General features: G+C 47.0%; 1 protein-coding gene across 1 annotated transcript in view; it reads left to right on the top strand.

The window, feature by feature from the left end:
• Positions 1 to 15,519, top strand: part of csmd3a (CUB and Sushi multiple domains 3a) — a 177,126-nt gene that overhangs the window by 62,978 nt on the left and 98,629 nt on the right. The window contains exons 20-30 of the mRNA XM_042709035.1: positions 349 to 564; positions 2,429 to 2,620; positions 3,453 to 3,622; positions 4,289 to 4,445; positions 6,918 to 7,109; positions 9,320 to 9,446; positions 9,875 to 10,077; positions 10,534 to 10,725; positions 13,223 to 13,361; positions 14,263 to 14,447; positions 15,029 to 15,223. Coding sequence (XP_042564969.1) covers positions 349 to 564; positions 2,429 to 2,620; positions 3,453 to 3,622; positions 4,289 to 4,445; positions 6,918 to 7,109; positions 9,320 to 9,446; positions 9,875 to 10,077; positions 10,534 to 10,725; positions 13,223 to 13,361; positions 14,263 to 14,447; positions 15,029 to 15,223 — 1,968 coding nt within the window. The remainder of the gene's footprint in view (positions 1 to 348; positions 565 to 2,428; positions 2,621 to 3,452; positions 3,623 to 4,288; positions 4,446 to 6,917; positions 7,110 to 9,319; positions 9,447 to 9,874; positions 10,078 to 10,533; positions 10,726 to 13,222; positions 13,362 to 14,262; positions 14,448 to 15,028; positions 15,224 to 15,519) is intronic.

Raw genomic sequence — 15,519 nt, 5'->3', positions numbered from 1 at the left:
GTTTGTAGCCTTTAAAGGGTCCAAAATGGCATAGTTTTGGCTGATTTTTATAGTGATTCTTAAAGGAACTTTTAAACAGCGGCTTTCATTGTTCGGGCAAACACATTTACCTCAGGAGCAATATGTGTATCAGGCTACATCAGCTGTATTAGCTGTACATGTTTGAAAAAGTGTATTTCATTTTAGAGTAAACATTGAATTATGTTATTATAATATGCTCTACGTATAATATAATATAGTATTTGAAGGACTATGGTTATAAAAGCAGTCATAAAACACTGACTTTCACTGTTATGTATATCCAGGTCTCGCAGGTCGGTCTAATTTATGGCTGTTGTTTGGTCTCAGGGGTGCAGTTCACGTTCCACACCTTCCATCTGGAAGACCACCACGACTACCTGCTGCTGACGGAGAACGGGAGCTTCGCCCAGCCCTTGGCCCGCCTCACCGGCTCCCAGCGCCCCCCATCCATCAACGCCGGCCTTTACGGCAACTTCAAGGCGCAGCTACGCTTCATCTCCGACTTCTCCATATCGTTCCAGGGCTTCAACATCTCTTTCTCAGGTGGGGGGGGGAGGGGGAGGCGTGTGGTGGGGAGGAGACATGCCCAGACCCACACACACACACACACACACACACACACACACACACACACACACACACACACACACACACACACACACACACACACACACACACACACACACACACACACACACAACCCCACACACAACCACACACAACCACACACACACAACCACACACACACACACACACACACACACACACACACACAAAGTCACCAGCTATATTGTACCCATCTTTCATTTGCTCCGTTTCTGTCCGTCGAGAATCGATCTGAGCCGTTGAAAGGGGGGGACGACAGGCAGAAAACCAGCAGTGGCTGAGGTGGAGTTCTGCTGCCGCCGTGGTGGCTGCAGGTGCTGCTACGCTAATGAAACACGCTGGGGCTTGTTACCGGAGGCAGGAGGGGCTCGCCAGCCAGCTCGCTGTCCGCGGGAGAGCCACCTTTTGGTGGATAATTGTGCTGTTTTTAGACCCCCTTTCTTGTTACCCCCTACGAAGCAGTTCAGTGAGTACAGTAGGAACGATGATGGTACAAGGACAAGCAGGAAGAAAGTGAAGAACACAGAGAAAGAGAGAGAAAGATAAAGAGAGAGGATACGGGGCCCACCTGGTGTTTTTACCTCTCGCTTTTACCGTCTTTTTTGTTTGCCGAGAGAAAGTCTACATTCATTAAGCGACTGGGACCTTGAATACCCATGAAATAATCAGAGGCTATGGCTTTGGAATTTACATAATATTGATTGCTGATTAAAACTATTCTCACCCCCGTGCCAGATATTAAACGTGGGGGAGATTGACAGGTTCAGACATGTTGCCGCATAATCACCGAGAGAAGGAGGCACCAAAGATGCCCCTTTGCACACCCTGGTGATTGGGAGGGGGAAGAAACGAACGTCCATTTCCCTCCATTTTATTAATATAATTCATGCAATTTGCATGAAAATCAGGCCTCTTTACTCATGCCCTGTCTCACTGCCGGCGATGAGCACAACTGTGATTAGCTGAAATCATCTCGTAAATATGTGGCACAGTGCAGTTGGTGCAATGCTACTGTCTCCACAGCAGATGAGAGATAGATAGATAGAGAGAGAGGGAGAGAAAGAGAGAGAGAGAGAGAGAAGGAGAGAGAGAGAGAGAGAGAGAGAGAGAGAGAGAGAGAGAAAGAAAGAGAAACAGTCCAAGTCATGCAGGCTGTGTGTGGTTTGTAGGGGGGAGATCAAGTTTAGGGCAGCAGGCAACAGAGAAACAGCTGCACGGTGCAGCACAGATAATGCATATTCAATGACCATTTATCCACAGGAGAGAGGGAGAGAGAGACAGCGCATGAGAGGGAGAGAGAGAGAGAGCGCATGAGGGAGAGAGAGGGAGAGAGAGAGCCCAGATATCAACATCAGAAAGGCCTTGAAATGGAGCGACAAAGGCGCCGCTGCCATGGGCAACTCGTTTCAAGCCCCAGCTGTTGTTGCACAATGCTCAAATGTTTTCTCATCAGCTGCACGCATAAATGGGCCCAAAAATCGGAAAACAATATCTCTAATTGATCTGGCTTTGCGTTGCCATAAACGGCGCCTCGTGTGGCACACACCCTTACCGTTTGCCCTCTGAGCTTTTCGCCATGATGTGTCATTAATTTTGCACTCTACAACGCAATTATGGCGACCATCAAATTGGGGACTTCAGATGTGTGACAGCTAGTGTGTCCGACAAATTGGAATGTAGTATATGTTGTCATGCCAGTTTTGTTACACTTCTGCATTGACCGTGATAAATAATACAAGCATACAAACAAAAAGATGGTCGCTCATGGAGTGTTTGCCTATTTTGCTTTGTTTGGCCCCAGAGTACGACCTGGAGCCCTGCCAGGATCCTGGAACCCCGAAGTTCGGCTGGCACAGCGGCGGCGGACAGCTGGGCATCGGTGACTCGCTGGTGTTCGCGTGCGAGAGCGGCTTCCGGCTCCAGGGGGCGCGGGAGATCGTGTGCCTGGGCGGCGGGCGGCGCGTGTGGAGCGCACCTCTGCCAAGGTGTGTGGGTACGTGGTCAGCCGCTTTCATTTGCCTCCACTTAACCCCGACTACTCCAGTGGCTGCCATTCAAGGCCTCAGACTCAAGCCACCGGCTCCCTACCTTCAAGAAGGACAGAAGTCTCAGAACTCAGAACTCAGAATGTTCCAGAATGGGTGATGTTCAGCCATTAGGGGAGCTTGTTTAGGATGCCTGACATGGGTTTAGTTTGGAATGGGTTTAGTTTGACATGGGTTTAGTTTGGTATGGCTCAAGGGACGTTTTCCCCCAACAATACAAATATTTGTGAGTTCAGGATTATGGGGGAGTGCGGTTGGCAGAAAGTTGCTGGATGACTTGAATGACAGCCATGTGTGAATAATATGCTGCAAAAAAAATGAATTTTACATTTTTATTACAAATGCATATTTAGCTTAATATTTAGCTTGACTGAAATATTTGACTTCATATTTGAAAAAATATGAAATGGAAATTTCAAAAGGAACATTATTTTCATGTCAAGATGAATACGAATTCTAGTGGTCTTCTTCAAGATGGGCAGAGTTGGCAAGACAAACAGTTTTTTTTGTGGTTTGTCTCTTGTGAAATAGTGCCACATATTATAAGGAATCTGCAGTCACAGTAAAAGTTTCATGGGAACGTTTTTCGACCTCATTCTTATTTATCTACATTGTCATGTTTCTTGTTAAGCCCAGCAGATATTTATTAAAACGCTTTGCCACGATCAAAAGGTGTCCCTGCGGAAGACTTAATGGACTTGCTATCAGTGAGTTGGACCAACGTGGCAGTAAAACTCTGTCTTGGTCCTCATAAACCCTCTTTGCCCTTGTTCCCTTCAGCTGAGTGTGGCTCGACCGTTTCCAACAACGCAGGCGTTTTGCTGTCACCCAACTATCCCGTGAATTACGACAACAACCATGAGTGCATCTACAGCATCCAGGTCCAGACCGGGAAAGGCATCAACATCTCTGCCAGCTCCTTCCATCTCGCCCAAGGTGACCTTCTCAAGGTAAGCCGAACAACGCAAGCAAAGCTGAGCAGCAGTGGCATTTTGTAGAGGTGGCCTTCGTTTAGTGACCTCCTCCTCACTTAGTAACCTCGCCATTAGGAAAGATCTTCAATGAAGGCTCTTGTATTCACATCAGGATGGTTCCTTCTAAGAAATAACTCGCTCGATATGTTCGGTCTTGGGTGAAGAATACTGTACCTGAATAAATAAGTAGAAGTGAAAATTCTCACTCTGTCTTTTAGGTGCTAGATAAATGGTACAAGAGGGTTTCAGCTGCACCTCTTAACAAGGCTGATCATTGAAAAAAAGGAATGGACATCCTTTTTTATAACTGACAGTTTAGTACAAATCAATTCTTTGTAAGCTCTAAGTGTGTAAACGTTTTTTAACTTTAACAACCCCCGTTACCAAATTTACTTCATAGATCAATAGTCTTCACAAAGCTGTGGTATGAAGTTTTCAGGTGAAGATGCTAAAGACATTGTGTGACCTTGACTTTCTTAGCTCTGTGATGGCCAAGACTACACGGCATCTCATAGCTTTCAGGCCTTGCCCATAGCAAATGTACTCAATAGTCTTCCCAAAGCTGAGGGTATAGAGATATAGATCTCATGTGTCTCGATGTGAAGGCACCAAAGACATTGTGTGAACTTGTGTCTCTCCTAGCTCTACGATGGCCAAGACAACTCGGCTGACGTCCTCGGCACATTCACGGGGACGGCCATGATGGGCGTGTCTCTCACCAGCACGTCCAATCACCTCTGGCTGGAGTTCTTCTCCGACCAGGACGCCACGGCTCAAGGCTTCAAGCTCATTTACTCCAGTGAGTGATCCAAGTGACCCCGCCTCCATCAAGGTCAAGCACCAAGATTCAATTTCAATTATTCCCCTTGAAATCCTATTTGTTAAAGTTTTTTTTTCTGAAGGGGGTAGGGGGAAGACTGATCTTTTTTTCCATGAAGAAGCCACTGAATCATCACTTAAGACTTAAGCTCTACTTATTATTCCCTCTGTCTCTCTTTGTCTACCTCTCTATTCCTCTAACTCTTTTTTCTCTCTCTCTCTGTCTCTCTCTGTCTACCTCTCTATTCCTCTAACTCTTTCTCTCTCTCTTTCTCTCTCTCTGTCTCTCTCTGTCTACCTCTCTATTCCTCTAACTCTTTCTCTCTCTCTCTCTCTCTGTCTACCTCTCTATTCCTCTAACTCTTTCTCTCTCTCTCTCTCTTTCTCTCTCTTTCTCTCTCTCTCTCTCTCTCTCTCTGTTTTTCCTGGTTCCCTCCCACTGTGTTACACCTCATTAAAAACTGACCTGTGAAATTCGATTCCATTTCAGATTGACCCTAAATCCGAACCACTTAATGATTTTAATAGAGCGGCCATAGTTTCTCTCAGGAGGAATAATTGCTTTTTTCCCTTCAACTTCAAAAAATGGAAAGCTAGTGTTTGTAGGCGCAAGGTGCAAGCAAACTTTGAGTCTTACTCTGAAAGGGCAACATGCAAAGATTATATGATAATTTTAATCAGGCAACTCAGCTACTCATTAGCCATAACGAGAACATTATAACCTCTTCACCGCCATGTGATGTAGCAGGTGCTGATTTAGGCGCATTATCCTTTCCTAATAGATCTGTAATTAGGGATAGAACCCAGTACAGACAGCCAGAGAACAGCATGACTTTTTGTCTCCCATAGGATTGCTTTTAAATAATGTGAAGCTCTGCGCTGTAAATCCTGTGTAAAACAGTTGTCCTCTGGGGGGAAAAAAAAAGCCCAAGCCTTCACTGCCCTTCTCAGATGATTAGCTGCTAGCCTTACCAGAAGGGTTTTGTCAGAAACCATTGTTAGCCTTGCTCAAGCGTACAGCACTACATGAATCTGGACTGATTGATTGATCAATGATTGATCATCTCGGGGGCATGCCAAGGGTAGGAGGTTTGGCTCTTGGTCTAAAACAAGATATTCAGACCCAGCTCCCCCTTCACCCCCCCCCCCTCCTCCACCCTCCTCCCCTCCCCGCCCTAGAGAAAAGTGAAGATGTAATCTTCTTAATGGAGCCTATAACTTGTAATTTATATGGCTTGTGATTCTTGTAAGACTGTCATAACATTTGGCATGGGGAGAGGGAAGAAATACAGCTCCCCAGGCTGTCACTGCGGGTGACGAGGCCCACAGTCAGCCCCAGCGTAATTATCTGGGCCATGTTGTGACAAAAATAATACGGGAGTTGGCGATGGAGATTTGTCAGAATGATTGACGGACATCTCAGGGGCTAGGACACCACGGAGGCTCTGAGAGAATGACCACATGCGCAGTGGCTGAGCTGGGACAGCAAGTGAAAATAAGAAGCTTGTAGTGGATACAGCATCAGTGGATCAATAGAGAAGGGGTTGGAGTTATAAGCCCAGGAAGAGAAGCACCTCAGCCAGTCATTAACAGCCAGTCATGCTAATGATCATACTGCGTGGAGCGGGAGGTGTGCTGGAATTAATGAAATCAGCCGGCAGCTCAGTGGCAGAAGAAACGGTGGCAGGACTTTGATTTTGACACTGTTTTTCAGCAGCACTTATTTGCTTATTTTCCCCTCAGAGGTAGGTGTTCGCTTTCTGGCTGTGCCATCCAAGAGTTCAGTGTTCTACTACAGCACAGGCCACCAATGCTTGCCTTTCCGCACCGCAGCAAACACATGCTATAATTGGACGAGCACTCCACTCTAATTGCCAGTGCTCTACATACTGAGCGGAAATGCAGCTCGCTGGAGAGAAGTCGGAACTTCCAATCTATCGCCGATTCTGTTTCATTATGGCATGTATAATCCCACCTGTAGTATTCTCTTCTTCTAATCCCGCTGCTGCATTCTTACGCGCAGACAAATCCCGAGTAGCCCTGTGTGTACGTTATGCTGTCTGCCCTCAAACCTACTCCTAATGAGTTAATTAGCAGTGTCATTATTTTGCTAATTAAGATTTAATGACTTGACTGATATTATTTATTCTGGTATTCTCTGTAATTACCTTCAATGTTGGAAACGGCGTACACAGGAAATTATATTACACCTCGTTTGTACCACTTATAGGTTGCACTGGCAGAGACGCTGGTGCAAGCAGCATGTGGTTCACACACACCCACACACACACGCCCTGCTGAGTGCTTGGCATGTCCGTTACGCTGGAATAGGTAGTCTGTCAGTGTCTTTGTGCAGCTGATGCAAATATCTTCCCCTCTGTCTATTCTCCATCTAACCCTCTCTTTCTTTATCTCTCTCTCTCTCTCTCTCTCTCTCTCTCTCGTGCGAAAGGTTTTGAGCTCTCCCACTGCGAGGACCCGGGAGTGCCCCAGTTTGGCTCCAAAGTCAGCGACCAGGGCCACTTCGCCGGCAGCGCCGTCACCTACAGCTGCGACCCGGGCTACCGTCTCCATGGCAGCAGCATCCTGAGTTGCATGACGGGCGAGAGGCGGACGTGGGACCACCAGCTGCCCTCCTGCATAGGTGAGCAATTGATATGCAGGACCGTGTCCCGCCCGGCGCCGTTGCTGTGCAGCGCGCTGATCCGCGGGATTTAGTCCTACACGGATTCTTCTTTAATTGGACCTTGTTAAGAGGGGAATGCAGTTTCTTCCTGCACATGCTGACAAAGAGCTCTTGTGTTTCCTGCTCTTGTATAATTCACAGTGCTCTCAACACACGCCTCTGTTTGGACTTGTTCTTAAGGCTGAAGTGGTATCAGGGAGCTATTATGTGAACATATTTACACATCCAAACCAGATGTTTGTGTTTGTTATCCGTACAGATAGAAGGTATATATTGTGTGTAAAATGGACTTGGCCAAGCTTCCTTGGTGTGATGCTCTGCATTCTAGGTTTTTTAGTGTTTTCAGCAAATGAGATGCAGTATATCTGTTGAAATCTCCAGCCTTGCTGATGAGGGCACTTTTGAACACGCCAAGGTGTAGGCATGCATGGGTCAAAGGAAGTTTAGCGTGATGTGAAATGAATAGCCGCCAATGAATTGTTTCTTTTGAACAAATACCTTCCAGTGTTGGGCAAATTGCTAGCCATCATCTGGCAGCCCAGCCGTTCCCTCACAGGCCCTCACAATTGAATCCAATGGATTTCCGATAATATTCCAAACAAGCGGATTACGTGTCATCAAACTGTTTTTCCCCTCCAGCTCCACAGTCAAAATAACACAACGGGCCGCTGCTGCAGCTGCTGTGTGTGTGTGTGTGTGTGTGTGTGTGTGTGTGTGTGTGCGTTTGTGCGTGCGCGCGTGTGTGCGTGTGTGTGTGTGTGTTCCCCAATGCAGCAAAGAACATCACTTGGCATGAGTGTTTTCCCTAAAGAGCCGCGTTGAGCCGCGCGCAGGTGCGGTACAGTCTGGCGCCGGAACACACCTCTGCCTGGGAGGCTCGCTCCAGGCCCTGCAGCTACGATAGCGCAGTCCACAGGGAATAACGGCCACAAAAATGCCACGCTCTTTTTTCTTTCTTTCTTTCTTTCAGCTTTTTTTTGGGTGGGTGTGGGGGTTTAAATATTTCATTAAAAAACAAGCCGTACGGATGCGTGTGGAATTCTCTCCCTGTTGTGTCTCTAGTGAAGAGGAGCGGGCTGCTCGTCCAAGTTTTTGGGGAATGAATTATTGAAGTGCAGGTGGAGAAGCTCCATCCATGTAGCTCCATCAGACAGGAGGATGTACGAGAGCTATGCCTCCACCACACACCACCACTTTCCCCATCCATATATCTCCCATACTCTCCATTTTAGTGGGTTTTAACCACAACCTGTTAACGCTTAAAGCACATTCTTGCCATACCTCAGTGATGTATTTTTCATAAATTCAGGGGGGGGGGGGAAAAAGATAATGAACAATTTCATGCAGCTGAGGCAGGCTAGGACATTTGTCGAACGACCGAGCGACGAGCGAGCGCTATCGACATAATCCACTGGACGGGGGGAGAACAAGTTCAAATTTCCGACACAGGCTCCGGAAAAATGCCCAGGAGAAAGAAAATCATCATCAAAACGAAAAAGGAACGAATCACTAAAAGCTTTTGTGTTTTTAATAGTGTTTTGATATCAGAGTGTAGAAATTGCTATTGTAATGGTGATTATGCTCCTTTGATAATATCTCCCTTTTGGATAATAGTGTTCCAGTAATATCGACAGTTTTTTGTGGTTGCTCTGCCTGACTCGGGTGTGATAATTGATCCCAGAGTCATTAGTATGTGTGGGCCTTCATCAGCCCCCCCCCACACACACACACACACACACTCACACACACACACACACCCCACCCCACCCCACCATAAAAGAGTATGCCCATGCGTTTTCCAGACAGTCTGTTAAAGTTAATTAATGCGTTGATGGAGAGGCCTATTTAACCACGCTGTGTTTGTACATACATAAGTATGGCACTAATGATGCCGCAATGGTGGCATTACCAGTTTGAAAGGGCACGGAGCAGGGTGGCGCTGCTGACAAACACATGATTATTTGTCACTGCTGAGCACTTCTGATGGGTATCTCCCAAGACATAAGACGGCGCAAATCTGCTGTGACAGCCTTCTCTCTCTGTGCGCGTGTGTGTGTGTGTGTGCATTTGTATTCATGCGCGTCTTCTCCCTCTCCCTCTCTCTCTCCCTCTCCCTCTCCGTGTGTGTGTGTGTCTATGTGTTTTGTGTGTGTGTGTGTGTCTCACAGCGGAATGTGGGGGAAGTTTCCTCGGCGAGTCATCAGGGAGGATCCTGTCTCCTGGATACCCTTTCCCTTATGACAACAACCTGCGCTGCACTTGGACCATTCAGGTGGATTCAGGAAACACAGTCAGGTAGGCCCACTGCGTTGGTGAGGAGGGGGAAACACAGTCAGGTAGGCCCACTGCGTTGGTGAGGAGGGGGAAACACAGTCAGGTAGGCCCACTGCGTTGGTGAGGAGGGGGAAACACAGTCAGGTAGGCCCACTGCGTTGGTGAGGAGCGGGTTAAGCTGGGGGAGTAGGTGCAAGAAGAGAGAGAACACATGGAAACATAAAACAACAAAGTTTGTGTGAAGCCACTTTAAGTATTTTTGAACAGTCCCCGAAAGCAGAGTTGGCATTGATTCTGAGCGCAGTCAAAATTCTGGGAGGTCAACTGCAACTGAACTTCCATGAATTATTGACATATGTTCAGTTCGAGTGAAAATGAATACTTCATGTGTATTGGTGTGTGTATTTGTGTCTCTGTGTGTGTGTGTCTTTTGTGTGCTTGCCTCTCAGTCTTCAGTTCTTGGCCTTCGATACGGAGGCTTCCCACGACATCCTGAAGGTGTGGGACGGCCGCCCGGAGAGCGAGATGCTACTGAGGGAGGTCAGCGGCTCCCTGCTGCCAGAAGGGATCCACAGCACCCTCAACTTGGTCACCATCCAGTTCGAGACAGACTTCTACATCAGCAAGTCGGGCTTCGCCATCGACTTCTCCAGTGAGTGGCCAGGCACAGAGGGAGAGAGAGAGAGAGAGAGAGAGAGAGAGAGAGAGAGAGAAAGAGAGAAACATATTTGAGATTTCTGACAGAAGTACGAGGCAAAGGGTTTCAAAGACTTGTGTGAATGCGTGGGTGTGTGTGTGCGTGGGGTGGGGGTGGTGGGCAATTGTTTGTGTGTCTGTGTATGTGTGTGTGTATGTGTGTGTGTGTGTGTGTGTGTGTGCGTATACATTCAGGAAGGAGTCTGACAGATACAGTATATGTGCCATGTGTGTATCAGCATTGTGAGTGTGTGAATTTTTGTAGATATGAGTGAGTTGACATGTAAATTCACACACATATCATATATGCTAATATACTGTATGTATGTGGGCATATGATTTGTACACATGTACACACACACACACACACACACACACACACGTACACACTCATGGTGCGTCTCTCCCGCAGGCTCGGTGGCCACAGCCTGTAGGGACCCCGGCACGCCCATGAACGGCACCCGCAGTGGGGACGGGAAGGAACCAGGGGACACGGTGACCTTTGTCTGCGACCCGGGCTACGAGCTGCAGGGGGAGGGCAAGATCACCTGCATCCAGGTGGACAACAGATACTACTGGCAGCCCAGCCCGCCCACCTGCATCGGTGACTTTACACTGCTTTTGATGTCATTGGTGTCATGCAAAGTCGGTGTGTTTGGTGAACGTGGTATAACTGGGTGAGATGTGTTTGGTGAATGTGGTATATAACTGGGTGAGATGTGTTTGGTGAACGTGGTATAACTGCGTGAGATGTGTTTGGTGAACGTGGTATAACTGGGTGAGATGTGTTTGGTGAACGTGGTATACTGTAACTGGGTGAGATGTGTTTGGTGAACGTGGTATAACTGGGATGTGTTTGGTGAACGTGGTATAACTGCGTGAGATGTGTTTGGTGAACGTGGTATAACTGGGTGAGATGTGTTTGGTGAACGTGGTATACTGTAACTGGGTGAGATGTGTTTGGTGAATCGTGGTATAACTGGGATGTGTTTGGTGAACGTGGTATAACTGGGTGAGATGTGTTTGGTGAATGTGGTATAACTGGGGGAGATGTTGAAGAGTGATTAGAGTACCCTCCAGTCCAACCTGTGTGCATGTTGATCTTTGCAGATGTGTTACAGTGTGTTTTATTATGTGCATAATATATGGCTCTTCAGAATGTTCCAAAAAAGTTCCGTTGATTTAAATGGGCCACCCCAATGTTCGCAGGTCTGATATTTCTTTATATTCACCGCTGCGAAAAAATGAATGACCGCTGTCATTGGCAACGGGTTTTGTGCTTCTAATTCAAATCTTTCATATCATTCCGCAAGTAGTCGTGAGGTCAGCAAGTAATGGGTTGTTTACAGTGTGTACTATTATGTGCATAAAAGCAGTTATTTGGCGAAAACTGTGTCTGTGGAATAGCTGACTATTGATTACCAAGCAGTAACATACAGTTTTTTTGCATATGTTTGTAGCGTGGTCTGTGAAGTCATTGATTTTGCCTACACATAACACTGACGTGGGCATAAAAACGAATTAGAGCCAACAGTATCTCGCCTTTTCACTCGCCTTGCGCACTGAGCATACATTGCAACTGTGCTTACCCTGCCTAGGGAAACATGCTGCTGGAGTGTTATACACATGCCCCAGACATCAGTCATGTCAGCTGAGGTGAAAGGTGAAATCGCCCATCTCCATAAAGTCTCCACACAGCGAGCTCTTGCAGCCCCAGCAGCCATGCGTTGCTCCTGTCAGATACACGCTGAAACGCGGGGGATGCTTCATCAATGAAGTCAAATACTCGTGCCCCGTACCCGACACAAAATCTTTCTGAGCTCTGTGTCTTCATATGTAGGCTAGCGCATGGAGAGGCTTGGCTTTATCTCCCAGCGATAGAGTCTCTCTCATGATCTCTCCTTGAGAGCCTGCTGGCCATGGTGTCAGTAAATGAAATGTACCGTATTGAAGCCGTAATGATTTTTTATTTGCCATCTTGAAAACCAGTCATCAAATTCTTGTGTGCCTGTACCCAGGGGCTTTAGATCTGTACTTAGACTTACAGCAACAGCCAGATGGTGTCACAGGTGGAAATGTTGGTCTTTAGCTGCAGATTCAATATCCTTCTTTTTCAGCCACGTGCCAGCTACATCTGGTACAACAAAGTAATGGTAAATGGACTGCATTTCTATAGCACTATTCTCCTCATAGAGCACTCAAAGCACTTTACAGATGAATGCCTCAGACATCTACCCATTCATACACCGATGGCGGAGGCTACTATCTAAGTTGCCAACCTGCGCATTGGGAGCGGTTGGGGGTTCAGTGTCTTCCTCAAGGACACTTTGACACTTGGTGAGAAGGAGTCGGGATCAAACCAGCAACTTTCTGATTGCTAAATGACTCCTCTACCTCCTGCACCACTATCCCAAAGCAAAGCTCAGCACTTTCTGGGGTTAAAACTCATATTACCAGTGTAGGTGGACAAAAACCTCACAGGGATGTCCATCCTGTAACCTGTCAAAAGACCACGGCTTCAGAAACCCTCACGCCATCCCAGTGTAAACCCTCGCTGTCAGAGGCATCTGTCAGGGGCTCCTATGAGAGAGTGACAGGCAGCCGTAATGCAGAGGGAAGACAATCGGGTGACTAACTGCGGTAATGGCCCGCCGGGATTCGCCCTTGGGGGATGTGAGCGAAGCAGTGCCAACGGGGTGTGACCATTTGTCACCATCTGGATGCTAACTGTCATGGCTGGTCATGGTAGACATCCCATTCACACCTTAAAACTGACGGATGGGTTGAGGGGGGCCTCTCTGACTGAGACCCTCTCATAGGCCCAGTGGAATATATATATATAGTGGTATATATATATATATATATATATATATATATATATATATATATATATATATATATATATATATATATATATATATATTTATATTCCCCCTCTTCTTTTGTGCCGAATGGGCCTGTGCGTTCAGTCGAATATTAAATGTGGCAGCTAATCGGTCCCTTCGCAAATGTTGATTTATGTTGTCTTTCTCTCTCACTAACCTCCACCTTTCTTTCTCTTCTCCCTCTTTCTCTCTCTCTCTCTCTTCCTCTCCTCTCAGCTCCTTGTGGAGGGAATGTGACAGGCTCATCGGGGTTCATCCTCTCTCCAAACTACCCGCACCCTTACCCGCACAGCAAAGACTGCGACTGGTTCATCACCGTGCACACAGACTACGTCATCTCGTTAGCATTCATCAGGTGCGAAGCTCCCGTCATGTGTGTTTGTTTTTTACTTCCTTAAGGCGGGCCGAAGTGTGAAGCTTCCCCGTCATGCATGTGCTCATATTTAAACACAGATTGGATTGTGTGGAGACGTTAAACCAGAGTGTCAATGTAATCAAAGGGCAATTTGTTTCACATGAACTAACTGTCAATTTCAGCCTGTACAGTTTCTTTGAAGAGTTATTTATTAATTTTTTCCAGCTTAGATGCCATAAAAAGATGCATTTTAATGCATGCATAATATGATTACGAGTAATAGATTTCCACCCTTGCGTCAGACATACACACTCCTTCTATATTGCCATATGGTATCTGCAGCATCTTCAGCTAAGGGACTTGTTTTCCTATGAGTATAAAGGCCTAGACTGACTCATCTTTATATTGGATTTGAGGTACAGCTCTGAGGGCACATCTCAATGCTGAGAATCTGACAAAGACACGCGGTATTGAGCCTGACGCCTCCACTTCAGAATGGTCTTCAGACTGAACGCCTCTCTGAGAGGGGGAGGAGACCAAACCTGCCCTGTTTTCCTTTCTCTTCGTTTCCCTCCTTTTCCCTTCTTTTCTCTTCTCTTCCCTTCTCTTCCCTTCTTTTCCCTTCTTTTCCCCTTCTCAGTATGGCTCTAGAGTCCTCTCTAGATCTCCGGGGACAATAACATGACACACGAAAGGATTTATAGCCTTGGCAGTGGTTTCACTCTGAACATATTGTCGCCTACTTTACTGCCGCAGTTGTTTTATGGTGGCGCCAAGCATGTTGTATTCATTTGCAACCGTACGCTAATTTGAACAGAACTGAACACTGGGTAATGCTGTTCCATTTCACAATGCAGTCAAAATAATAACTACGGTGTTTTTTTCCCCCTGAATCTTACAGCTTCGGTATTGAGCCGAACTACGATTTCCTGTACATTTACGACGGTAGCAGCAGCAGTCACCTGATAGGGACCTTTCAAGACAGCAAGCTTCCGGAGAAGGTGGAGAGCACTTCCAATGTCATGCACATAGCCTTCCGCAGTGACGGATCCGTCAGCTACACAGGCTTTCACCTGGAGTATAAAGGTATGGCTGTACTCCAATCACAAGCTGCCTTGTCCGTCACAAAGGATTTGACAGATACAAAGTGCTTTATTCGTCAGTGTCATAAAAAGCACATAAAGAGGGATTTTTGGAGGGGGAGGGGGGGGGAGTCTCAATCACAAGTCCTTTTTTTATTTTCTTTTGTTGCGTCAGAAATGAAAGCCCTCGTCTTTTTTTCTGCTTGGTTCGAACCCTTTTATCCATCGGAATCACTGGAACACACAGCATCAAAACAGCCAGTCAGCTGATAATGGAAACAGAAGGGGGAGAGAGAAAAAGCATAGCAGCAGCTCTCCACAGCTCTTTTCAATCCACTGCACTCCTCATATCTGTCGCTCTCTCCGCCTGTCTATCCATCCCTCTCTCTCCCTGCACACTCATTTTATTTATTTATTTACTGTATTTCTCACATTTAATCTACTCTCTCTCTCTCTCTCTCTCTGTCTCTCTCGCGCTCTCTCTCCCTCACCCCCCCCCCCTCTCTCTCTCTGTCTCTCTGTCTCTCTCTCTCTCTCTCTCTCTCTCTCTCTCTCTCTCTCTCTCTCTCTCTCGGCGGACCCAAGCCAAGCTGCGGGAGTCGTGTTTCGATCCCGGCTCCGTGATGAATGGCACTCGGCTGGGGAGCGACTACAAGCTGGGCTCCAGCGTGACCTTCCACTGCGACGCCGGCTACCTGCTGCAGGGGTACTCCTCCCTCTCCTGCCAAATGGGCGACACGGGCCGGCCCGAGTGGAGCAGGCCGCTGCCCAGCTGCCAAGGTAAAGCCGCCGCAACCCCCTCCACGGACCAACACACCCAGTCCCACTGATTCCCCTCATTGATTCCCAGCCATCGACACGCTCAGTCACCGGACGGCCCAAGTGGAGTTAAAGCACCCCATCCCACCCGTCCCTATGGTTCCATGTTAACTGATTTATTGCATTTGTATTGTTATTTTAACAGTTTTTTTTAATATTTCTAATTTTTCTATGCTCTTTTATGTGCTCATTCATAAAGCACTTTGATTTACCTATGTGTATGAATTATGCTATATAAATAGACTTGCCTTGCCCTC

Source organism: Clupea harengus, chromosome 11, assembly GCF_900700415.2.
Source record: "Clupea harengus chromosome 11, Ch_v2.0.2, whole genome shotgun sequence".
Taxonomy (NCBI): domain Eukaryota; kingdom Metazoa; phylum Chordata; class Actinopteri; order Clupeiformes; family Clupeidae; genus Clupea; species Clupea harengus.
This window is presented reverse-complemented; position numbering and strand designations above follow the sequence as displayed.